A 26,961-nucleotide genomic window follows, 5' to 3' on the forward strand; every position below is an offset into this window, starting at 1 on the left:
AAGTCAAATGTTGCTGCTCAGGTGCCAGAGGCAACAACGGAATCATTCATGAGAAATGAATTTTCAGTGCAAGAAGAAATGCCAGAAGTAGAAGATAATGAGGAAAATGATGGTGCTGAGCAGGGGGAGCCACAACCCCATCTGCCAGACGTTCCAGCACCATCACAAGGTCAAGATGATGGTGGATCTCCTCAGAATGTTCCAGAAGTTCGTAGATCTGAACGAGGTCGGATTTCATCGAGTAGATATCCAGAATCCGAGTACCTTCTACTTACTGAAGATGGAGAACCGGAGAGTTTTCATGAAGCAGTAACTCATAAGGATAAAGAAAAATGGTTGCTCGCAATGCAGGATGAGATGGATTCTCTGCAGAAAAATCAAACTTATGAGATTGTAGAACTTCCACGCCGGAAGAAGGCACTGAAAAATAAATGGGTGTTCAAGCTGAAAAAGGATGGTAGTGGAAAAGTGGTGAAATACAAAGAACGACTTGTAGTCAAAGGATTCCAACAGAAGAAAGGGATTGATTTTGACGAGATATTTTCACCAGTAGTCAAGATGACTTCAATTAGAGTCATTCTTGGATTGGTCGCAAGTATGAACTTGGAGCTTGAATAGATGGATGTAAAGACAGCTTTTCTTCATGGAGATTTACATGAAGAAATTTACATGGAGCAGCCAGAAGGTTTTGAGGTTTCAGGAGATAATCTCGTATGCAAGCTGAAGAAAAGTTTGTACGGTTTAAAGCATGCACCTAGGCAGTGGTACAAGAAGTTTGACTCGTGCATGGTGAGTCACGGGTACAAGAAAACTACAGCAGATGAGTGTGTCTACATTCAGAAGTTTTCTGAAGGAGATTTCGTTGCTCTTCTACTTTATGTAGACGATATTTTGATCGTAGGGAAAGACGTAACGAAGATCAACCAGCTGAAGAAGGAACTCTCTAAGTCTTTTGACATGAAAGACTTTGGACAGGCTCAACAGATTTTGGGAATGCAGATTACCCGAGATAGGAAGAATAAAAGGTTATGGCTATCTCAGGAGAAGTATATTGAACGAGTGCTTTCACGTTTCAATATGAACAATGCCAAACCTGTTAGCATTCCATTAGCTAACCATTTCAAGTTAAGCAAGAGTTCTTGTCCCTCATCCAAGGAAGAGATCGGGGAGATGTCGTCAGTACCATATTCCTCAGCAGTTGGAAGTTTGATGTATGCGATGGTGTGTACAAGGCCCGATATTGCTCATGCAGTGGGAACGGTGAGTCGTTTTCTCTCGAACCCCGGGAAAGAGCATTGGGATGCAGTAAAATGGATTCTCAGATATCTTAAAGGTACAAAGAATCTATGTCTTTGTTACGGGGGAGCTGATCCAATCTTGGAAGGCTATACAGATGCGGATATGGCCGGAGATCCTGATAGTAGGAAATCTACTTCAGTATTCATTTACACTTTTGCAGGGGGAGCTGTTTCATGGCAGTCAAGACTACAGAGGTGTGTTGCATTATCCACAACTGAAGCAGAGTATATTGCTGCCGCAGAAGCTGGAAAAGAAATGTTATGGTTAAAGCGTTATCTCCAAGAATTTGGAATCAAGCAAAAGGAGTACAAGGTACATTGTGACGGTCAGAGTGCTCTAGATTTGAGCAAGAACTCCATGTACCATTCCCGTACAAAACATATTGATATTCGCTATCATTGGATACGCGAGGTAATTAATCGACAACTGTTGAGACTAGTAAAGATCCATACAAAGGAGAATCCTGCGGATATGTTAACAAAGGTGGTGACTCGAGAGAAGTTGGAGTTATGCAGAGACATAACTGGAATGTTTGTGGATTCGGCTGGAGGGGGAGAATTGAAGATTTCCAGCCTACAATCTAGAAGCCCACCTTCTAGATATTCAAAGTAGGCAACCTTGACAACTCATATGGAAGTAGCAAAGTTGATGACGATGACGGCCGCCAACCTTCTCCGTTCACACCATTCCACCGCCATAGAATTTTTACTATAAATAGAGGTGCAAACCTCAGTTGTAAATTATCCTAAATCACTCAGAGAAGTGTAATCACAACCTAGAGAGTGTGTGTGAGTTTTGAGAGTTTTTTTTTAAGAGTTTTGTAATACTCTGTAAATCTATTCTTGTGAGTAATAGAGTTGTTTTTCTCTCAAATTTATATCTCTCAACGTCCAGGCGATCCCCTCTTCCTAACAAATATGCTTCGCTCATCATGAAAGTTACAAGTTTACTACGGAGTATTAACCATGCAGATACACATTTCCTCTAATATAATTACATATTTAAAATTAAAATAATTATTATTTGTATTAATAAACTGAAACCGAGTACACTTGCTAGCAACCATCAAGTTCTTTTTACCATTCATGTTATGTGAATCCTAGACTGAGTTTTAATATAGTCATTAGTGGCCCTAAAGTATTTTCAATTGAACTAACATGAGCACCTGCAAATTGGCAGGCTGTGATGCCCGCTTGCAGACTATATATGTATCCGATCACGAGACTTTGTCTTCAAACACGCAACACACAACTCGCAAACGTTCAACACAATCCGCCATGCAGGCCATAAATAGTTTTTAAATACGTATCAATTTCTATTTTTTAGTACTAGACAAGTTTCCTAAGAAAGAAACATGAATACCGTACCATAAACCATAATATTATTGTAAACAAGTGAATATTTGTTGTAGTAGGTAACACGTGTTTGGATTTGAAAGTAGTATGGGCATATCAAAATCTTTGAGTCAAGACAAACAATATGTAGGTATACAGCTACAAATTTGGTTTTTGTTTGGTACAAAGTACATTTTCAAGATAAGCTTCCTACCTAGTTAGTTAGTTTCACTCAATTTTGTTCTGTTCTCGTGAACTCTACAACTAGTAAACATTGATTCTTGACACCCTCAGTTTTTGTTTGGTCACTCACTAAATTTGCACACCACTTTTCCAGAGCTCAAATTCTCAATTCCAGAACTATCTTCCAACTTCAATGCATTATATATAAGTAACTTTAGCACCCCATCTCTGGATTGGGAAGTTTTAAATCTGGATATATGGAGTTTCCTATTCTATCATAACAAGATACTTCGCTATCTGCTGCAGTTTAAAGACTCTGAAATAATTTGATTCTTCACCAAGACACTAAGACTATTCGTACGGTGTGTGGTGTCACTTGCCTTTTTGCACTTTTTTGATGAGTAGGACGTGTTTCTTTTTTGAGTGAAGTAATGGTGGTGTTACTTTTTGGTGTTAGTTAGGAGTATTGTGATGATGTGTTAAAATATAATTGGGTTAAGTATTAAAAAGGGGTAAAAATATTATTTTAAAATAATAAAAAAATAATAGAAAACAAGTGACATGGGTCACTTTTGGTGTCACATTGAAACGGGTAAAGTGACATTCGCAAGAAACGGGTAAAGTGGCATATGGATACGGGTGTATGTGGAGTCACTTGGTGTCCACATAGGCAAGTGACGGGGTCACTTACCCTCGGATGCATATAGTCTAAGTGACTGAATTATCGGACATACCTAAGTTAACGATTAGACTGGTCATATCGACCCGAATACAAAAATCAAACGAAATTATCTGCTAATGTACTAAAAGAATAATTTTAGAATCTTGTGAATTTAGAACTTTGATATGGTACTGCAGAAGAGAACCAACATCCTAAGAGAAGTTAGTGATAATTAATAAATCGAGGTTAATTTTTGAAGTGATTACCATAATCTTTATAAGCTACATCTAATAAGCACGGGCTTCTCTTTTTTAAAATCTCTTAAATAAATATTCTTAAATGCGGGAGATGAACGCGTAAGTGGTTAAGTCCTCATGGGTGATCTCATACTGCTATTAAAAAAGGTAAAATATTCTTAACATGGATTTCTTTTGCATAATTTGAAATTTTCCTTCTGCCCATTATCAAGATGTATATATATATGGTGTAATATATTAGTTGTAAACTTGTAATTAGGAAGAGTAATAGCTCTTATACATTCTGATTTGTCCACCATACTTGAAATAGTTTTATCCTTATTATTTGTGGTGATTAAGAACAAAGAATCATCATAAAAAAAATCTTATTTGTCCAACTAGCTACCACAACTCCACCTCACCCCACTGTTCTCGGAGCCTATATAAAGGCATACATTGCCACCTATTGTAAACATATCAGAAACAATCAATTACAAGAGCAAGTTCTTTTCCTACCAAGTGTCATCTAGAATTAGAGAACATACATAAACTTAGTCCTTTTTTCGAGTTTCTTAAGTGTTTGAAAGGTATCTAGCACAATGTCTTCACATGGGTCGGGTTCATGGACTGCTAAGCAGAACAAGGCATTCGAAAGGGCGCTCGCGGTGTTTGATAAGGACACCCCTGATCGCTGGCACAATGTAGCTAAGGCCGTTCCTGGGAAAACGGCTGAAGAAGTCGAGAGGCATTTTTATCTTCTTGTTGAGGATGTCAATAGCATTGAGAGCGGTCGAGTTCCTTTCCCTAATTATAGATCCTCTAAAGGAGGAGCATAACTAAGGTATAATAATATAATAACATTATTTTATATCATATATTTCTATTACAAGCCCAAATCATTAGTTATTACTCCGTACTTCATATGAAGTCCTTGATACTATATATACAAAAGTAGCAAAACCACATTGTTGATGTTAATTATATGTAGCCCGTTGTTTTGCAGCTTCCGCGTTAAACAAATAACTTGGTATTGAATCCATACATCACCAAATACAGTTTAACAAATGTGTTATGATTATAACTATGCCATATCAATTATTAATACGAGTACATGTAATGTGTAGTAGTTATATATGTGAAAGTTTCTTTGTATTTTATGTATAAGTACTTATTAGCTAGCTTGTTTTATACTACAATTAATTAACAGTAGTAACACTCTTCATATCAAGATTCTAACTTTTATCCTACCCTTTTATGAACCATGCAGAACAAGGAATCCTACGCTCAGCGAAAGTAGCAATAACGAAGATACAATATATGGCGATTAATATCTTCAATGCAAATTAGTGTAATAGTATGCATGTAAAAGGAATCATTAAAGTGATTCCTGTTAATCTATTTCTGCTATAAGTTGGTGTATTATCTATCTATATATCTTTCTTCTGTGTCTTGGCTAAAATCTAAAGCTAGCGCTTTGTCATTCAAATGAATTAATCAACCGAATTGTGCTTTATACGTAAACTTATTTGAAGCATTCATTAATAGTTTCTGTGACAAATGAACTAATTAATAAACTGTTTTCTTATCATACTGTCTAGTTCAAGATTATTCCGATTGTTTTGCTTAATATGCTTTACGTAAAAGCTCTAATAAGAAAGCGAAATGGTGAAAATCTTGGGGAAGAGTGTGCATAAAAACAGGTTATATATGTTACAAGTGTGCAAGAATCGATGTAAGTGTAGCATATCCGTATATATATTTATTATGTTTGTATGCATGTATGTATAATAGGCATATTATACATGCATTATACTTGTATATGTGTATAAGGTTAAGGTACGTGCATCAGTGCATGCAATGTGTATATACAATGTACACTTATGTAAGTGAACGGTATCAAGCCTCAGTGTGAAAGGGTCCGCAATTAGTTGCCAAGCAACCCGGGTTCAATTCCTGAGGGCGGAAGGTTTTCTCTCCAATTTTCTGCGATTAGTTGTCAAGCAACCCGGGTCCCGCGATTAGTTGTCAAGCAACCCAGGTAGGAGTTTCCTTCTAGCGTGTGTGGGTGCAAATGATGAGGGTCGTTGAAATAAATGATCCGCTAATGCAAATTCGCCCTTCAAAAAAAAAAAAAAAAAAAGTGAACGCATATACGGGCAATATAAAGTATGGACCTAAGAACAACAAGACTTCTTTTTTGACATAAATTAAGGCCAAACTTTGGTGATTCCTTGTGAGGATGAATATATAAATACTAAATATACTAAATATGTATATATATAGTACATATACACATGTGTGAAGGTGTTTAGAATTCATATTCATCAAGTTTAGACTTCAGATTTCTTGAAGAGAAATCGATAGTTTAATTTTTTTTTTTTTTTTTTTTTTTTGAACGATGATATCGACATCGAATGCTCTCATTTGTCACTCACACACGCGTTAGGAGGAAACCCAATTCGCCACGATGTTGGTAGTACCATCGAAGGTTGGAAAAACCCCCCAGAGACCTTCCCAAATCGCATTGATGTTGGTACTACCATCAAAACTCCCTACTTGGAGTGAGAATCGAACCTGAGTTGACAATACCTCAAGTTGGATCCCACCCCATACCATATCCATTATAATATTATTTTTCTATCTCGTGTATATGAATTTATAATGGAAGGTGATCCTCACAGAGATCCATGTACACCTAATTATCAATTATACCTTAATTATACTTACAATAATAATATAAGTTCAACTCCCTAGATTAAACCAAGGGTATAACTATAAATATATGAGACAAAAGTGTACATGGATCAAAAAGTAGTGTGTGAGAATCACCTCCCATTTATAATTGGTTCACTCATTAAATAAATTAAATATGTATAAATGTATTTTAACAAAAGACAACATAATCATGAACCAAAATTATATTATATTATTTAAATCTTTAAGTCCATAAAAAATGTAGTGAAACTTAAGTAGTTTACCCACAGATCAACAATCAACGTGAGAGGGGTAAATTATTTAAGGGGACGGAGATTGAACCCATTACAATGAACTGTTTATAATGCAAACCCGTACCACTTAACTATTGTTATGTAACAAAAGCTTACCTCGAGGTCCCTGATGAAACATTAAAAAATATTAGAAGGTGAACAGAAAGGAAACAGATCAGCATTACCTATAACATATAATTTTATTTAGGAAAAAGATTATGAAAGCTTGAAACTAACGGCAAATAATTCCAACCAGGCAACAAGAATGTTACCAAGCGAGATTTGAGGAACCAGTTCTGCTAAAAAAAATTATCAGATACTAAGATGTCCAAATAACAGATCATCTTGATTTGTTCACTTTTTGCGGATTTTGACATCGAGAGTCCAATTAATCTTGCCTTCTGGTAAAGGAAGAGACTTGGGCAACCGTAGTGGCACTGCAAACTCCCCTAAAGTTGACAAAGGATCTGCCAACTGCAAGTTTTCAGGCTCGATACGCACGCCAAGCTGTCTTGCCACCTGGCACAACAATACAACGAATCAGCATTAGGCCTCGATATGCCCCTCAAGAGAAGACCAAGGTCATAAATTTTTTGAAAACTTCATCCAACCAACTATTGTCAGGGCCAATTTACTAGCATTTTGAAGTTAAAATAGATGAGCATAACAAAAGAAGTAGCCTAAAAAGGTGTGGAGAGAAAATCAAGTTATGGGTTGAAATAAGCAATGTCCGTATAGGTTGATTTAGCTGTTTTTTCCACGTCAACTTGGATTTGATAATTAAAATTATTGCAGCATTAAAAATACAGATTCGACGAAACTCAACGGCTCTATTGAGTCGACAACAATCGTCGACTTATTGGCAACTTGACTGACTCTTAGAGCCTAATTAAACTCCACACAGGATTTAAAACCCATGTAAATTTGATTCTACCATTTTCATGGCGTCAATTATTATTATTTTTTTTTAGTATTTTTATTGTTTTAAAAAAACATTTTCCTACTTAAAGGCCGGAGGTCCTCTCGGAAGCAATCTCTTTATCCGTCGAATAAAGAGAGGGATGATTTTCTCTACTTTTGAGAGTGTTTTCACTCTGGGTGGAGAAATAACTCGTCTTTATTCTCGGATAGGGGAAGGATTGTCTACATCTCACCTCCCCCATACACCACTCAATGTGGTATTGGGTTTTGTTGTTGTTGTTGTTGTTGTTGTTGTTGTGTATTCGACGAAACTCAAGCCTGTTTGAGCTATTTCCTTTTTTAACCTTTTCTTTTTTGGTCGTTACAGATAAAGAAATAAAATAACAAAAGGAGCCATCAAGTAATTTCCAGTGCACAAACAGACTATAAAAATAGTTGAGAATAAACCATACCTCAGATACAATATCATCTTTTCCACAGGTGAACGCAGTTCAGTATCAATCTTGATATATTTTCTCAGAACCTACAAGTAATGGAATCTCTTTAATGAATCCGCTTTAAAAGAAAAAGACATGAAGCTACTATAACGTTCATTGGAGGAAGCTTATTGGCAGGGTAGTCAGTTATGTAACAGCCTAACAGGTCAAAACATGTAATCTTTTTATATGGGTTAAAACGAGCTGTGTTAACACAAAACAATTGTTAGTCCAGTGTCTATTAATTTTTTTAAAGAACAGTCAAGGTATTGTAAATTACAAGATTACAATAAAGCACTATTTAAGTAAGGTAAGCATAAAATATTACACTTTGGGCAGCTTTTGATGTTTCAAGTTTCAACCCATTTCCTTCTTAAATAAAGGTTCAAGTTTTACCTATTGGTGAAAGGAAGAAACGCCACATATATAAAAATTTCCTAAACGTTCAATCTATGCTAAAAGCAGACTTCATATAGGAATGACCACAGCAGAAATATCAACTAGCAGTAAGAAAATAATAATATTTGTTTTGTATCACGAAAAGAAATCACCAATTTAAATAAAACTACAATTAGCATTTTAAATCAACAAGCTACCGAATTGAATTACACACCAGCTTAGCATTATCCAGTCGTCTTGCTGCGGTTCGGTATTCTTTCATTATGTCTTCTTCAGTCTTTGGAACTACTTTCTTGACCTCTTCAACTTCCTTTGGCTGATAAATCTGTACAAAGACAAATGATCAAAATATCAGCAAGCTAAATATACAAATTCAACAAACAATATCACAACACATTTCACGAAATTCTTTCCAAGGACGATTAACTTTTTTTACAACGAGCACAGATAGACATAAATTCCAAATAATGTAAACATGAGTGAAACAACCTTTCTCTGCTCACTGATGAGATACGCAAATTTATCAATGTTTGGAACCGCAAGCAATTTCGGCATCAAGTGGTTCCGGAAATGTCCTGGAGCAACTTTCACTCTTTCACCTGCTTTGCCCAGCTTATCTATATTCTAAATTCATCATCAAAAAATAATTACCTTATGTCATATGATTAAAGAAAAAAGTATACAAATTTAACATATAATGAATGGTTCGTAAGGATGATGTGAACTTACAGTCGTAAGTATAACTTCTAATTTTCTGTATCTAACACCTTGACCAGCATACAGTAATGGATGATGCAACACACTTTGATTTCTATCTTTCAAAAACTTACTCTGACGAATAATACTTTTACCATATTGTAGATACACCATTATTCTTTGTATATATATATTCACTCCTATAACATAAAGAAAAAATAATAATAATAATAATAATAATAATATTAGATATAGAATAAGTATGATGAAATTACATAGACATGATTTAATTTAGTTGAATATAAGCGGGTTAGGGTTTAGAGCTAATTAAGATAAATACGAATAAGACGAATGCAATAAAAAAACGCTATGTTAAAGATAGTAATTTAGAGATTACTTGTGATATGTGCGGTGGCACTCTCCGGTAGTAATCGCCGGCGACGGGAGATCAGGATGACGGCAGCCGTTAAGATTTTTCAGTGAAGAAATGTTATTCGGGAAATTTTGTTTTCCCTACAATGCTGTGCATTAAAGTTTTTGAATTTAGGAAAATTGACACTTAAGTTTTGTCTGCTTAAATTGGTGCACAATGTGCCTCATGAGTTTAATATAGATAAATTTTCATCGTCGGTTCTTCAACTTTGTATCAAACAATGTTGGTGATCTTAAACTTTTTTTTTATTTCGTTGACCTCGAACTATTAAGATATCTCACAGATGGCTTTGGAGTTAATGATTGTTAATCATTACAGCCCTAACGCTCGTCGGGAGAAAACCTCCACGACGAATCCATATGGACATCGCGTGTGGTAAAACCTCATCGGGTGAGGCTCGAATAAAAGACGTCCTCAACCTGGCCCATGAAATAGGCGGGTAACCGTAAGGGAAATATTTTGCAGTTCATGAAGATCGAACCATGACATCCCTTTTAAGAAGTCAGAACATCACCAATACACAAACACCATGAGGTTTATAGTTGAGTCAAATTAGTTACAGGGTACTTGTAAGTTAGTCGAATCAACCTGTTAGTAAATAATTTGAGTTGAGAACCCGAGCTTGTAAGATATCAAGCTAATCAACATTGAGATATTTAAACTTAAAATGAACCCAGCTCCAATTTAGGGTCCATATAGACATGTATAAGATGTGTACTTGTACATGACTCATAATTCATAAGGGCCTATGAATTGCTTTTGCAAGTGACATAATTTGAGTTTTGTTAGACTACATAAATAAATAAAAAATTGTTTTGAGACTATAAAATGAAACACTTAATAACGAAAAACTTGAACAAAAAACTATTCCTTAACAATAAAAATATACACCTTAGAATAATGGACGAGTATAAGTTAATAAAGTATTTGATTGAATGTCAAACATATTAACAATAACGATAACGATGAAGGTAACAACTAAGCATAAATTTGATGACAAAAGAATAAAGCAAACAAACAAACGAGATTTCTCTAGATCAAGACGAGTAGCCAAAGATTGGAGGATGGATTTTACTAACAGATTGTGTAATCTTATCACGAAAATTGTATTATTGATACGATATATATAGATTATTATTAACTCTAAAATCCTTAAAGCCACAAATGGGCTGAGCTATACTAATCTGTATTCTAATAAGTTTAACTATTTCCTTAAATGATGGATCTTAAACGAATATGAGGCAATAAGTGGTTATGCTTATGCAGGAAAATATTTACTGAAATTCTAAATGTTTTAAATGACCTTGTTAATGATAATGATCTAGAGCACAATTTCGACAAGACTTAATTAAGCCCTTGGTCCCTAAAATTTTATCTTTTTTTTATCTTTGTCCCTAAAGTATTTTTGTTTCATCATAACCCTTAAAACCTTAAAGTTATAAAATAAAATAAATATAAATAAATAAAATAAAAATAAAAACAAGACGTCGTGGAAAATGGTAGAATCAAATTTCTATGAGTTTTTTAGCATGCCTGAGATTCAATCTAGGCTCAAAGCGGCAGTCAAGTCGCCAATAAACCGACGCTTGTTGTTGCCTCAAATAATAGAGTCGAAAGACATTAACAGAAAGAACTCAAAAGGCATGCCAGGTGGGAGTTGTTGCGCAAGCAAAGAGCCAACCACCTGTAACAAACCAAACACCACTCATGCACCATTACGGTTGACATCCCCGTATACAGAGGCGAAGCCAGGATTTGACGATGAGGGTGGCTTAGACGATGATTAAGTGCAACAATATAATTTTTCCACGTATCATAACATTGTATTACTATTCAAAATCGAACAACATTACATCCCACTTAAAATAAGCCACGTTGATTAATTTGATAATCCATAATTGAAGGTCGTAAGAATCTCAAACTAATGATTCTTTCTTTAACTTTCTAAATTTAATGTATTATTGAAACTGGGACTCCATCATAAGATCATGTGGTTGTGGATTATTAAGAACATCCTGCACAACATTATTTCCTTCTAGTTCTCTTTGGTGATCATCAACATGTGCTTGACTTAAAATTAAATATTATTCGTTTTAGACCTAGAATTTAACCAATCAATATTAATTCAATTTTTTTTTTCAATACTATACTATTACTATTTACCATATTACTATTACTATATACTATAATTTAAACATAATAAAAGATTAAAACTAAAATCATTATAACAAGATAAGTAACATCAATCAATAGAAAATTCGATATGTAATAACCCTAAAATAATACTAGTAGCTAATATTCATAATATTAATAAACAATTAGCCTAGTTAATCACAAGAACAATACGAACTTGATCATGATTACACTAGTTATTATTATTATATTCATAATACTAAAGTAATTTAATTTACTTAATTAAATGAATATGGTTACTGAACATGAATGGCATTTAATATAAGAATGAAAAAAAAAAAAATGATAAATCTAACCTTAAACTAGAATTTTCTAACCGAGAGTTAGCCAAAAGTTCAAACGAGAACCATAAAAAATGCGAGAACTGCGAGAACTTTTTATTTATAAAGATTTTCACATGTAACTAGATTGAATCACACATAAACCTTGATGAAGAGTATGAATGAACATAAAATAGTTGAAAAACACTTATATTTTACCTATATAATTAAATATTTAGTTTCTCGTTCACATGTGCATATTTGTTTCCGAACATGTGAACAGTTTCATATATTAACAATTTAACATGTAATTTGAGCTAATGAACATATGTTTGTTAATGATATGTGCATTAATTAACATTTGCATGTAATTTGTTGCATTAAAACGCATAAAAACTATTAAATTAAATAGTTCTCGCAGTTCTCAACTTTTTAGTGGTTCTCGTTTGAACCTGCCCCCCGAGAGTTATTGGTTACTCTCGACGAATGTAGTAAATGTGGAATTACGTAAGTGAATTGGGTAGAATTTTAGGTTAATTAAACATTCCGAATGGGCTTATATAATTTTTATGGGCCAGTTAAGGGTAGCTTATAATGGTAAAAATGAACTTAAATTCAAGATATAATGTATAATAAGTTGGGCTTCTTTAACATGATGGGGGAGGCAGGGCATCCACAAGCCCCCATATTGCCTCCGCCCCTGCCCGTATATAACTAAGTATGAAGTAATTGTTATTTATTTCCCTAAAATGTCGTTCCCACTTGACTTAATTACGTCGTTGGTCTTTAAAGTTTTTACTTTTTTTCATCATTGTTCATAAAGCATTTTTGTTTCATCCTTGTCCCTAAAGTATTTTTGTATAATCATTGTCCTTAAAATATTTTTGTTTCATCCTAACCCGTAAAGTAATGATATGGTTTCATTTAGGTCCCCATGGTTAACTGTAATTAACTCAATCCGTTAAATGAGGACCTAAATGAAACCATATCATAACTTTAAGGGTTAGAATGAAACAAAATTACTTTAGGGTCAAAGATGAAAAAAAGATAAACTTAGGGACCAAAGGGGTAATTAAGCCTTTCGACAATTTTGATATGAGTTTTGCAAAAAGTTTGTTAAAAACACTTTTCAGACATAATAAAATTCATTACCATGCGTTTTCTGAATTTATTATAATAATAAGTAAACCTTCAAAGATATAAGTCTAGCTGTTCAAAACATCTCCAAATTCCGCATACACATATAACAGCAGAAGAAATCAAACAAAATTGCAATTTTTCAAACATACCATTTCCAGATGCTTTCATAGACCAAGACAACTAAAAATTTAGTTTCAAACTATTTATTCCCTTTATAATAAATAAACTCTGCACATAATAAGGTATCAAGTAACCAAAGTCATAACAGTATCAGACCATGATGTCATAATCAATCTAATCGGTAACAGCTGTTTGAAGTGGCAATGAGCTCTCGACTCCTTTGTTTTCAGCAGCATTTCTCTCTGCCACAATCTTAGACATTCCAAACATCTGAAATATGCACACCGGAAAATATAAATAATAAGCTTTCACAAATGAAAACGAGGAACAGTGTATGGAAACACATTAAAAACAGAACAAAACTAAACCTTTGAGATAGATTTTTTAAAACAATTTTTATGTTCATCCATTGAAGCATGAATAAACTCATCGATATGATCTTTAACATCCTGCAAGAAGGTTGCATCATCTGACTTCATCTTTCTACATGATTTGACAGCTGGACTTGCAACAGTAGTAGCAGTAGCAGTAGCAGTAGCAGAAGAAGCACCAATATTTTCAGTTGTCATAATTAGTACTTCTGAGAAAGTTAAAAATTAGGTAAAAGAGGTTGTTAAAATTAGAACAAAAGCATGTGATTTTGACCCATTTACTTACAATGGGTCGATTGGGTCACAATTCACAAACTTGTCGGAAGTGTGGTTTCAGTACATTCAAGCAACAAACATTGAAATTGAAATAGTTTTCTAAAAACTACTTCTACTAATAGTAAGATACGTTTAATCATAATTAACAGACTAAACTAATCATCAAATATTAACAGAGATATAAAGAGGGATAGGCGTTTCAGGTCAATATGGTTTGACCTGCCCATAAACTTTACCTGTTTTGACACCCATTACCCGACCCACGGACCCAGTGACCGTATATTACATAATCACTTGCATTTTGTAGGGAAAAAAACAACTAAAATTACAAAAATAATTATTCAGCATCACCGTTTAATAGTTATTCATATTCATAGGTAATTACCTAATCATACAATATATACTGTACACTGTATTAGCATATACAACAATAACAATTACTGTACAATTACAATTACAATTACAATTAAAATATATACATAAATAGACATGTCGCAGTAATCTTCATTGATTCTCACTGATACATATACAAGTAGACAAATAAAAAAAAAAAAAAAAAGTAGATACCATCAATTCAATCAGGAATAAGAATAAAAAAACGTCGATATGAACAGACGATAATCATTTATGTTAGATTAAATTCAAATTATTACAAATTGATATGTGATTGTAGGAAAGGCAACTTACCGGGTTAACAAACAGCACTCGGAATAACAAGAATCGACCCGAATACGAAACAAATAATTTTGGTACCTTTTTCTTTTCGTTCGAGTTATGCCTTCCATCTATCAAGATGACCCTAGACGGTCAGTTTAACTTGGGCCAACTGTATCTGAACTAGCTATTTTAGGATTTGGGCCTAAACAAAATTACTTTGGAACTTTTATAACAATGTTTTTATTTAAAGGCCCAAATATTTTTTATAACAATGTTTTCTATAACAATATTTCCTTTTCAATATTAAATTTATTTACTAATTACTATTAGACGTAACATTACATATTTTTTTATTTTTTTTAAAAGCAAAGATTATTATTATTAATGGAATATCAAAATACAAAGCCCTATACACACTATACAATTATGAAATGGAGATGCACTTTCTAGGAAACTAATTAGCGAGGGTAGCAACGAAAACTATAAAGACTAAAGAGGGAATAAGAACTTGAAAAATCAAGCCGAGAGAGAGAGGGAAACAGTGACGATCAGGCGCCTACAAAGTTTCCACATGCTAACCCGATTAATCAGACCCTCGATAGAAGAAATAGAATTCGCAAGCTACACTACATGAGAAGGTATATTAGCCTATACCGACACGATGTGGTGGATCCGCAACGAAAAAGGAAGGATAGATGAGCCATTTGTGCCACATGATTGATTTCTTTTTGCGCAATCTTTTGGATATCCAACTATAACTTTGAGTTTGTATTTCGGAGAGAATCGAGGCGGGAGACCACATTTTTTTGGAAAAAACATTTAAGTTTCTGTGTTTCCATATTGTGTAGCATGTAGTCCATTTGGTTGCTTGCCATATTGAATTCCCGAGTTTATTGAGAGCGAAGGCTTGATCATTGATAATCGCATCGTTTACATTGGAGATTAATGTGTTGTCTTGGACCCACCAATCAAGAACATGTTTCCATATTAGAGCCGATTTAGGGCATAGTACGAGAATGTGGTCAATGGTTTCTATATCCATTTCGCATAAAGGGCACAAGATGGAGTCGAGATCAATGCCTCGTTTGTCTAATTCGGATCTGACCGGTAACTTTTTTTGAAGGGCACGCCATATGAAAATGTACACTTTTTGAGGCAGGAGTTTGTTGTGGGGAATCGTCGTGTTAATAGTGTTACCACCAAGTTTTAATGTGTTTATCAGGTGTGTCATAGATTTGGTGGTGTAAGTACCCGAGGGGTCAAGAGTGCATTTCCAGGAGTCGGGTTTGTCGGATACTGTGACGGATGATACGATATTGTTTAATTCCATTATTTCGTTAAGAACTCGGCCATTCGGAGGTCTTGTCCAACACCAATTACCCAAAGAAGAGTCGTTGTTTTGCGTAATTCTTTCAGCGACAGTTGCATCTTTGTTGATCTCGAGCATATATAACCTGTGAAAGAGTGTGCTGAAGCGTTCTGAACCAAACCAAATGTCGTTCCAGAATTTGATAGAGGCACCATTTCCGAGACATTTTGTGATGGAGGATGAAAAGCAAGTGCCTAAGCTGTTCGCGACCTTGCCGGCTTTAATGATTTCTTTCCAAACCGTGCGACCTGAAATGTTCCTGCAAGAAATGTTAGATTCCACCCCCCCCCCCCCTCTCCCATAAATACTTGTGATAATTTTGACCCATAACATTACATAATAGTATCAATGATAAAAAATTAATATAATTATGAGAAATTAATACTTCAATAATTAATTAATATTTAATCATAAATAGTAACTAATAATTAATTATGGGAGACACGATAATTAACATGTGTGTCAAGTATTTGTATTTTATATGATACTAGTGAAATGACCCGTGAAATCACGGGTTTGTTTAAACGAAATAACTTAATGACATGTTTTAGGTATTAAGTGAATGTAAATGCTAAAGTTATTTATTTTAATGACCCGTTTGACTAAAAAACTTGTCGTTGTTTTTACAAATATATAGAGAAATATATTCTCGCATACATATGTAACGTAATTAATTTCGTAAAAAGAATTCATATTTGAATATTAATAATATAATAATTATAATTATTATATTAAAAGTAAATAATAATAAAAAAGTTCGCTCAAAGTTGAGTATTTATATTTTTAATAATAATAATTATTATTAGTAATAATAAATGTTTTTTAAATTTTTTTAGAAAATTAAAATTACAATTTATGAGAGATTAGTATTTTCTTTAATAAAAGATTTTGTATTATTTTTTAAATTAAATTACTATATAATTATGATATCATCATTATAAAAATTAAAGGGTAATTAACTTAATGATGACATCATCATTTTAGATATTTATATGACTATACAGATATAGATTGAGATTGATTACTGTTTATTTTTCTTAATCATTAAATAATGATAAATTTAAATTAAGTAAATATATTAAATACTTTGTAATACGGTAATATTTACTATAATGGTTAATATTTTGTAATAGAATATTTAAAATTGTAAGTAATTGTATGTATTATACACTTTAATGGTGAATAATTAGTAATAAAATATCTATAAACATAAATAATTTTATGTATTATCCACGATATAAATGAGTTAGAGAAGGAAATTGATTTGACTAAGCGAATGTTTATTATATGGGCCTAGTAAAACTTGAAAAGGACACAAGGGAGCATGTACCCAGCTGGAAAAATTGGGCCGTATCATGGGCCCGTCTTAAAAGTATAAAATATGATTAACGGTGCGACCCATTCAATAATTATACATTATTTTTTTCTTTTTTCAAAAACTTAACTAAAATTGATGAAAAATTCAAAACGTAACTCTTAAAACTACGTTTAAAGATATCATATGTATAATTTAATTCTATAAATATAACTTAAATCTGCAATGAAAAATATTAATAGCGAATTATATTAGGAAAGTCAGTATTAAAAAGAAATATTTAAAATTTGTAATTAGTTAAGTATAGTTAATAAATTTAAATGGTACTCCCCTCCGTCCCAATTATATAGTCCAGTATTCCTTTTTTGAGAAGATTAACAAGATTTGTGCAATTGCAATTGGATTCTCAAAAAATTGAATGAATGATACAGACATACATCGACATATATACTAGCCATCTAAACTAACAGCCACTAACAAACCCAACCAACTTCTAACAAACCTGATTACAAAATTGACCAGAACAGGCCCTTACACTATAGCATAAATACAAGAATAGCCCCTGTACATATAAACTTCTGAAAATGTGCAATAATAGTCTAGTTACATCATATTCATCAACCAATCAGCTTCAATACTCCCCTTCAAGTTAAGAGTGATGAATTAACGAACTCCTAACTTGCCAAGAAGCTTATTATGTTGATCAACGGTAACAATTTTAGTGAAAACATCAGCCAATTAAGACTTTGTATGAACATAAGAGGGTTTAATCAAACCACTTTTAATCTCGTCTCGAACAAAGTGACAATCGACCTCTATATGTTTTGTGCGAGCATGAAATACAGGGGTAGCAGCAATATGAAGAGCTGCATGATTATCACAATGTAGCTCAACTGAACCTAAATCAGTCAACCTCAAATCTTTTAATAAAGACACAAGCCAAGTAACCTCACAACGGGTCAATGCCATTGCTCTATACTCTGCTTCAGCAGAGGATCTAGAAATAACACCTTGTTTCTTTGATTTCCATGAAACACTTGAATCACCTAAAAGACTACAGTAACCTGTAGTAGATATTCTTGTCATATGGCAACTTGCCCAATCTGAATCACAATATGCTTTAAGTTGGACTGAAGAATTCTTTGCAAGAAGAACACCTTGAGATGGAGCATTTAACAAATACCTCAAAGATGTTTAGCAGCCTGAAAATGAACAGGTGTAGGTGATTGCATAAATTGTCTTAGCAATTGTACACTGTAACAGATATCAGGTCTAGTGACAGTCAAATAGATGAGCTGACCAATGAGCCTTCTATAAACTTCTGGATCAGACATAGGAGTGCCAACATCAGCCTGCAACCTGGCATTTGGATCTAATGGCAGTTTGTAGGGTCTACTATTTTACACACCATTTTCTTTTAAAAGATCCGTTGTATACTTTTTCTGAGAGATAAACACCCCTTGATTAGTTTTAGAAACTTCCAATCCCAAGAAATAGCTAAGCTTACCTAAGTCTTTCATATGAAAAATTGACTTCAAATTGTCCTTTAACTGTTGAATATGATCAGAACTGCTTCCAATGATTAGTAAATCATCCACATAACACAAAACAGCTGTAAACTGTGAATCATCTTTCTTGGTGAACAAGGAATACTTTGCTTTTGATTGAACATAACCAAAAGACAATAACGCGGATGAAAGCTTTGCAAACTATTGTCTAGGTGCTTGTTTAAGCCCATACAAAGACTTTTTAAGTTTACAAACTTTTGACTTTTCTGCTGGAATATTCTGTATATGCTCCCCTTTTCCAGCATATCCAAGTGGCATTTTCATATACACTTCTTCTAGCAAATCACCATGTAAAAATGCATTGGATACATCCATTTGGCATAAAGGCCAATCATACATTGCAGCAACAGCAAGATGAGTTCTTACTGTTACCATTTTTGCAACAGGTACAAAGGTCTCTTCATAATCTATCACATACCTTTGTCTATTACCATCTACAACTAATCTTGCCTTCTTTTTATCAATTGAACCATCAAATTTTAATTTTGTTTTATAAATCCAATGACACCCTATAGATTTCTTTCCAGGTGGTAGTTCTGTAATATCCCAAGTATCATTGAGTTCAAGAGCAGTCATTTCTGCATCCATGGCTTTGCACCAATCTGGATCACAAATAGCTTGTTGAAAGATAGTAGGATCACTATTTGCCATTAATGCAGTCACATACCTCTTGAAATTCTCATTTAAACACTGAGTAGATACTTGGTTTACCCTTGGAATATGACCTAAAGAGGTCACATAATCCTTGTGCCATATGGGAACATTTGACTGTCTACTAGATTTTCTTACAGGAACAGAAGTAGAAGCAGTCTCAATTGGCACATTGTTTAAGGGTATATCACTAATAGTTGACTCAGTTTGACTTTCTGTTGACTCTGGTTGGCTTGCTGTAACAGATGGACTAGGATTTGCTACAGGTATATCATAATCAACAAAGGAGTGTGGCCTATCAATAGGAACAGGCTTTAGTAACTTGTGGATTGTATCTTTGTGAAATGGAAAAATTTGTTCTTTAAAGTCAACATCTCTTGAAACAAAGGTAGTCTTATCCATCAGATTGTAGAGAACATATCCCTTTTGATGTGCAAGATATCCCAAGAATACACAAGGAACACCTCTAGGACTAAATTTGTCTACATTTCTACTAGGATTAGTAGCAAAAGCTAAGCAGCCAAAAACTCTTAGATCATCATATGAAGGTGGATAACCTAATAGAACTTCATGAGGAGTTTTATTGCCCAGAACAGAAGAAGGTATTCTATTTATTAGATAAACAGCTGTACTCACACCATATCCCCAAAAATTTAATGACAATTGTGCCTGAAATCTTAATGCCCTTGCAACTTCTAAAATATGCCTATGCTTTCTTTCAACTCTACCATTCTGTTGAGGACTATCTGCACAAGAAGTTTTCTGCACTATACCTAAACCAGTTAAGTATGCACCTAATTTTCCTTTAATGAACTCAAGTGCATTATCAGATCTTACAACTTTAACAGATTTATTGAACAGAGTCTGCACAAACTGCAGAAACCATTTAAAAGCATCAAAACAACCATTTTTATGTTCTAAAAGGTATACCCAAGTAGCTCTACTGCAATCATCCACAATGGTCAAGAAATAGTTGTATTTGCCTTGATTCACCTTATATGGACCCTAGATATCTATATGTACTAAATGAAAAATAGTATCTGAATGTGAATCACTTAAGGTATAAGGCAACTTTGTAATTTTAGCCAATGGACAAGTAACACAAACAGCCTCATTATTGTAACATCCCGCCTTTTTCCATTTACTTTTCCGTTATACTAATTTAAACTCCGTTATATGTTTATAACATCTCCCGTTGATATGCGTTTTAAATTATCTCGTTTGGGTAATTCACGCACCCGATTCAAATTAGAGGGACTAAACTTGCCAAGAGGCCAAAGATTTGACTAGGTCAACTAGTCAAACCTTCAACCTCCTCCTCTCATTTCAACACCTCCATCTTTCTTCTACTCCCTTTTTCTCTCAAGAACACCAACAAGAATTCATCATCTAAATTCGGATTAGGAAGCTAGCAACAAAACAAATTATAAATTCGTGATCCTTGCATCTTCCTCTTCGATTCCATACCGATTTCATTACATTTGGGTAACTTCCTAAAATCACTAGATTTTGTGTTCATTATGTTTTTAACTTATAAAAGTGTTAATTAGTGTCTATGGCTCAAGTCTAACATGATTATATGATTTATATGCTCGATCTCGTTGTTTTAGTGTAACTAGCATGAACTTGAATTTTGGTGTGTTGTTCTTGAATTTTGGATGATCATATGTTGTTAGATGTTAAAAGTTCATGTTTTAATTGTGTTCCTAGTATCACTAGCTTCAATTTGATGTGTAGGTTGCTTTAGAAAAGTTCATGAACTTGATTTATGATTTTGGTGAATTTGGGTTAGGGTTTGATGAACTTGAAATGGACTTTTGATGCATTGAATGCCATGGATTATTGTTGGTAAGTGTTTAACGATGGATTTTATCACCAAACTACCAAAGACGGTTGGCGGTTATGATACTATTTGGGTCATTGTTGACCGACTCACCAAATCCGCGCAATTCCTAGCCATGAAAGAAACCGACAACATGGAGAAACTCGCACAACTCTACATCAAAGAAATCGTAGCCCGACACGGTGTACCCTTATCGATTATCTCCGACCGAGATGGCCGTTTTGTTTCTAGATTTTGGCGTACTTTGCAAGAAGCATTGGGAACGCGTTTAGACATGAGCACCGCATATCATCCACAAACCGACGGACAAAGCGAACGCACAATTCAAACCTTGGAAGACATGCTACGAGCTTGCATTGTCGACTTTGGAAAAGCTTGGGATACGCACTTGCCTCTCGCCGAATTCTCCTACAACAATAGTTATCACGCGAGTATTAACGCCGCACCATTCGAAGCATTATATGGCCGAAAATGTCGTTCTCCTCTTTGTTGGGCCGAAGTAGGCGACAAACAAATCACCGGTCCCGAACTTATTCATGAAACAACCGAGAAGATCGTTCAAATCCGAGATAGGCTTAGGACGGCCCGGAGTCGTCAAAAGAGTTATACCGACAAACGACGCAACGACCTTGAATTTCAAATCGGTGACCGAGTAATGTTAAAAGTCGCACCTTGGAAAGGTGTAATCCGCTTTGGGAAACGCAGGAAGCTAAATCCGCGGTATATTGGTCCTTTCCAAATCTTGGAGCGTGTTGGAACCGTTGCTTATCGTTTAGATCTTCCGCCTCAACTGAGTTCCGTTCATCCTACCTTCCATGTATCTAACTTGAAAAAGTGTCTTGCCGAACCCGATATCGTCATCCCTTTCGAGGAACTTACTATTGATGACAAACTTCATTTTGTGGAGGAACCGATTGAAATTGTGGACACCTCCGTCAAGACATTGAAACAAAGCCGAATCCCGATTGTTAAAGTCCGTTGGAACGCCAAAAGGGGACCCGAGTTTACTTGGGAAAGACAAGATCAAATGCAAAGGAAGTATCCTCATATATTCGTGAATTCGGAAACGCAAGATCTCGAGGAAGAAACAACGACTACTACGCCTACTTAAATTTCGGGACGAAATTTCTTTTAAGGAGTAGGTAATGTAACATCCCGCCTTTTTCCATTTACTTTTCCGTTATACTAATTTAAACTCCGTTATATGTTTATAACATCTCCAGTTGATACGCGTTTTAAATTATCTCGTTTAGGTAATTCACGCACCCGATTCAAATTAGAGGGACTAAACTTGCCAAGAGGCCAAAGATTTGACTAGGTCAACTAGTCAAACCTTCAACCTCCTCCTCTCATTTCAACACCTCCATCTTTCTTCTACTCCCTTTTTCTCTCAAGAACACCAATAAGAATTCATCATCTAAATTCGGATTAGGAAGCTAGCAACAAAACAAATTACAAATTCGTGATCCTTGCATCTTCCTCTTCGATTCCATACCGATTTCATTACATTTGAGTAACTTCCTAAAATCACTAGATTTTGTGTTCTTTATGTTTTTAACTTATAAAAGTGTTAATTAGTGTCTATGGCTCAAGTCTAACATGATTATATGATTTATATGCTCGATCTCGTTGTTTTAGTGTAACTAGCATGAACTTGAATTTTGGTGTGTTGTTCTTGAATTTTGGATGATCATATGTTGTTAGATGTTAAAAGTTCATGTTCTAATTGTGTTCCTAGTATCACTAGCTTCAATTTGATGTGTAGGTTGCTTTAGAAAAGTTCATGAACTTGATTTATGATTTTGGTGAATTTGGGTTAGGGTTTGATGAACTTGAAATGGACTTTTGATGCATTGAATGCCATGGATTATTGTTGGTAAGTGTTTAGTTGGATCGTATGCTTGATTACCTTCGAAACGGAATATCATTCATGTAAATTGGTTGCCCGAATCATTGAATTGCATTTATGAACTTGTATGCGATTAATGTTGAGCATTAGATGCGGTTTTGGTTGTTATAATAGGTAGATTGATTGGTGAAATGTGTTTAGTTGTCTTCCTCGTCAAATTACCTTCCCAACGGTATAAAATACTTGACTTGATTGTTTGCGGATCATAAATTGTGTTTATTTGGTTTTTGGTTCGTGTACTTAGAAGCTTACTGCATCAGACTGGAATACCAATCTGGACGCCGTCCAGACACTTGGACGCCGTCCCAGATTTCAAAGCTGGACACCGTCCAGCTATTTGGACGCCGTCCCAGCCTTCAAAGCTGGACGCCGTCCAGACAATCTGGACGCCGTCCAGATACACTGGCAGCTTCTGTCTTTGTTGGTCATTTTACGAAAAATGTTTGCTATGCTATGGACCTACGATTCACATGTAACTTGTTCTAACATGCTCATATATGATTAAAAACCTCAGGAAAATAGTTCGGGACCCGACCCGAACGTGTTGACTTTTTCGTTGACTTTGACCCGACCAAGTTGACTTTTAATCAAACTTAACCAATTGTTTGTGCAATCGTTCTAACATGCTTTTATACTTGTACCTTGCATGAAACATGACAATTTGATTCACATGCTATTATGATCGAGTCTTAACGAGCCATAGGACTAATTGAACATCTTTGACCAATCGTGACTATCGTTATTGATACAACCTATTTGTTTAGGTCAAGACTAGCATTGTTCTTTGCACACGTTTACTTGTTGAAGTACTTTACTACTCGTGCACTCAAGGTGAGATCATAGTCCCACTTTTACTCTTTTGCACTTACATTTGGGATGAGAAAACATAAACGTTTCTTTTTACTAAGTGAACACAAGTACAGGAAAACAAACATTCTACATACGAGTTTGAACAAAAATCCTCAATTCGATTATCATTAGTTACACTTGCCGGGTGTAAGCGAGAACTTATGTTATATGGCCATATGGGTTTGACAAACCCTCATTCAAACGGTTCGCTACCGTTTACGAATGAAATGTATTTTCGAGAAACAGTGTATGTTCTAACACTATTGTGATGGGGTTCTATGGAAGGAATGTTAAGCATTGATAATTGGGTGCTCGTGAAACAAACTTTTGGAATGTATTACTATTATCTCATTGTTGCAAATCTTGTGGTTCACTTGTACTTACTTACTTAAACCTATGATTTCACCAACGTTTTCGTTGACAGATTTCTATGTTTTTCTCAGGTCCTTGAACGATACATGTTATATGCTTCCGCTCATTATTTTGATACTTGCATTGGATGTCGAGTATATATATGCATACATGGAGCGTCTTTTGGCTACTTTTAAATTGTGTCGCATAAGTTTCATTTGTACTTATAACTTTGTAACGTAACTTGTGGTGGAACTATTCTCGTAAACTTTGAACAATCTTTACATTTGAAATGAATGAGACATATCTTTTGGTCAAACGTTGTTTTAAAGACTTATGACCACGTAACGGGACCTAAGTAGACGGCGCCGTCAATGACGATTTTGTCGGGTTGCTACAGATGGTATCAGAGCATTGGTTGTAGGGACTTAGAGTTCATTGGTGTCGACCCCGAGTCATAGGGTACATTGGTGAGTCTAGACTACAACCGGCATATAGACTTGAAGTAGGAATTACTTGACTACTTGCGCATTTATACTGGAACGCTTCTACTCATATCTACTCTTAGTTCATCTTAATCTCACGTTGTTTAATTTGATTGACACGCCACCTTGACTATATGAAATGATGTCGAATGCACATATGAATCAGGGTAATATAATTTCCGGGATTATATTACGGTGACTCATATGAACGTTCCGACATTGTGGCATAAAGAATTTAAGGCGAGTCAAGGAAAATTTTCTCTCTATCTTTATTCCATATCACGGTTAGTATTATTTAGAATACTAACCAACGGTATTCTTTTGTTTTGAAGGAACAATGCCTCTTCGCCGTGCGCCACGCCGTGAAACTCCCGAACAAGCTCTACAACGCATGATAGCCACCGCCGTAGATGCGGCCATGGCCGGTCACTCTTTCACCAACAATAACAATAACAACAATCACAACAATAACAACAATGGAGCCGGTAACTCAAACGAAGGGTGCTCCTACAAATCCTTCATGGGGTGCAAACCTCACACTTTTGATGGAACCGGGGGACCGGTCGTGCTCACCCGATGGTTTGAGCAAACGAAAGCCGTCTTTAGCATAAGCGGTTGTCGGGACCAAGACAAGGTCAAATACTCCACTCACACCTTCGCCGGTGTCGCTCTTACATGGTGGAATACTTATGTACAATCGGTGGGTACCGATGAAGCTCACGTCCTCTCTTGGGCCGACTTGAGGGAAAAGATGATTGTCGAATATTTCCCTCGTGAAGAAACCCGAAAGCTCGAACAAGAGCTAAGAACTCTAAAAGTGGTCGGAAACGATCTCAAGGCCTATAATCAACGATTTTCTGAACTAGCCTTGATGTGCCCAAACCTTGTGAACCCCGAGTCTTTAAGGGTTGAACTTTACATGGATGGTCTTCCAAAGAGCATCAAACACGGAGTAATGTCATCCAAACCCCCTAATCATCAAGAAGCTTTGAACATGGCCCGCAAATTGATAGAGACGGTGGACGAAATCGTAGTACCGGCACCTAAAGCCGAGGACAAGTCGGGTAACAACAAAAGAAAATGGGAAGCTCCCCAATCAAGCAACAACAACTTTGCCAAGAAATCTTTCACCTCCGACGGCAAGAAGGGTTATGCCGGAAATCTACCTCTTTGCAATAAATGCAACAAACATCACTTTGGCGAATGTAGTAAGCTAATTTGCCATCGGTGCCAAGGAATTGGTCATCAGGCCAACGATTGTAAAAGTGCCACTCCCGTCGCTCGAAAGTGGCCCAATGCACCAAAGACGGGCACTTGTTACGAATGTGGCCAAACGGGCCATTATAGAAATGCATGCCCGAAGAGAAAAGATAACCCCAATACGCGCGGCCGAGCTTTCAACATCAACACCGAGGAAGCCCGAGATGATAATGAATTAGTCACGGGTACGTTTCTTCTCAACAACACTTATGTTACTTATATATTCGATTCGGGTGCCGATAAGAGTTTTGTATCCAAGACTTTGACTCATTCTTTTAATACTCCACCACGTCCACTAGATACCACTTATACCATTGAAGTGGCCAACGGAAAACTATTGAGTGCCGACACATATTACCGGGGGTGTACGTTAAACATTTTGGGTAATGAGTTTGAAATTGACTTGATACCCATGGAACTAGGGAGCTTCGATGTAATAATCGGTATGAATTGGCTAGCCAAAACGAAATCTCACATCCTTTGTGATCTTAACACAATCCGAATCCCTATCGAGAATGGTGAACCTTTGATCGTCTATGGCGATAAGAGTTGCACCGGACTCATGTAACATCCCGCCTTTTTCCGTTTACTTTTCCGTTTAACTATTTAAATCCCGTTATATGTTTATAACATCTCCCGTTAATACGTGTTTTAAAAATATCTCGTCTAGGTAATTCACGCACCCGCAACCGAACTTGAGGGACTAGTTTCACCAAAAT

At 35.2% G+C, this 26,961-nt stretch overlaps 3 protein-coding genes and 1 pseudogene across 3 annotated transcripts; 1 reads left to right on the top strand and 3 right to left on the bottom strand.

The window, feature by feature from the left end:
- Positions 1 to 4,297: 4,297 nt before the first annotated feature.
- On the top strand, positions 4,298 to 5,224 carry LOC139852724 (protein RADIALIS-like 1; the record flags this gene model as incomplete). Its single annotated transcript, XM_071842052.1, has 2 exons — positions 4,298 to 4,554; positions 4,981 to 5,224. A coding segment is annotated over one exon (252 nt), but the record flags the coding sequence as incomplete, so codon positions are not given.
- Positions 5,225 to 6,865: 1,641 nt separating this feature from the next.
- Positions 6,866 to 9,380, bottom strand: LOC139855911 (uncharacterized; annotated as a pseudogene).
- Positions 9,381 to 13,344: 3,964 nt separating this feature from the next.
- LOC139855876 (uncharacterized) lies at positions 13,345 to 14,780 on the bottom strand. Its single transcript, XM_071845118.1, has 3 exons — positions 14,673 to 14,780; positions 13,707 to 13,918; positions 13,345 to 13,608 (listed from the first exon to the last, which is right to left on the bottom strand). The coding sequence occupies exons 2-3, from the start codon at positions 13,905 to 13,907 to the stop codon at positions 13,513 to 13,515; spliced, it is 297 nt and encodes a 98-aa protein (XP_071701219.1). The 5' UTR covers positions 13,908 to 13,918; positions 14,673 to 14,780; the 3' UTR covers positions 13,345 to 13,512.
- A 505-nt stretch (positions 14,781 to 15,285) lies between these two features.
- LOC139852297 (uncharacterized) lies at positions 15,286 to 16,089 on the bottom strand. The gene has a single exon (XM_071841567.1). The coding sequence runs from the start codon at positions 16,087 to 16,089 to the stop codon at positions 15,286 to 15,288; it is 804 nt and encodes a 267-aa protein (XP_071697668.1).
- Between the last annotated feature and the right edge of the window lie 10,872 nt (positions 16,090 to 26,961).

Source organism: Rutidosis leptorrhynchoides, chromosome 6 (assembly GCF_046630445.1).
Source record: "Rutidosis leptorrhynchoides isolate AG116_Rl617_1_P2 chromosome 6, CSIRO_AGI_Rlap_v1, whole genome shotgun sequence".
NCBI lineage: Eukaryota > Viridiplantae > Streptophyta > Magnoliopsida > Asterales > Asteraceae > Rutidosis > Rutidosis leptorrhynchoides.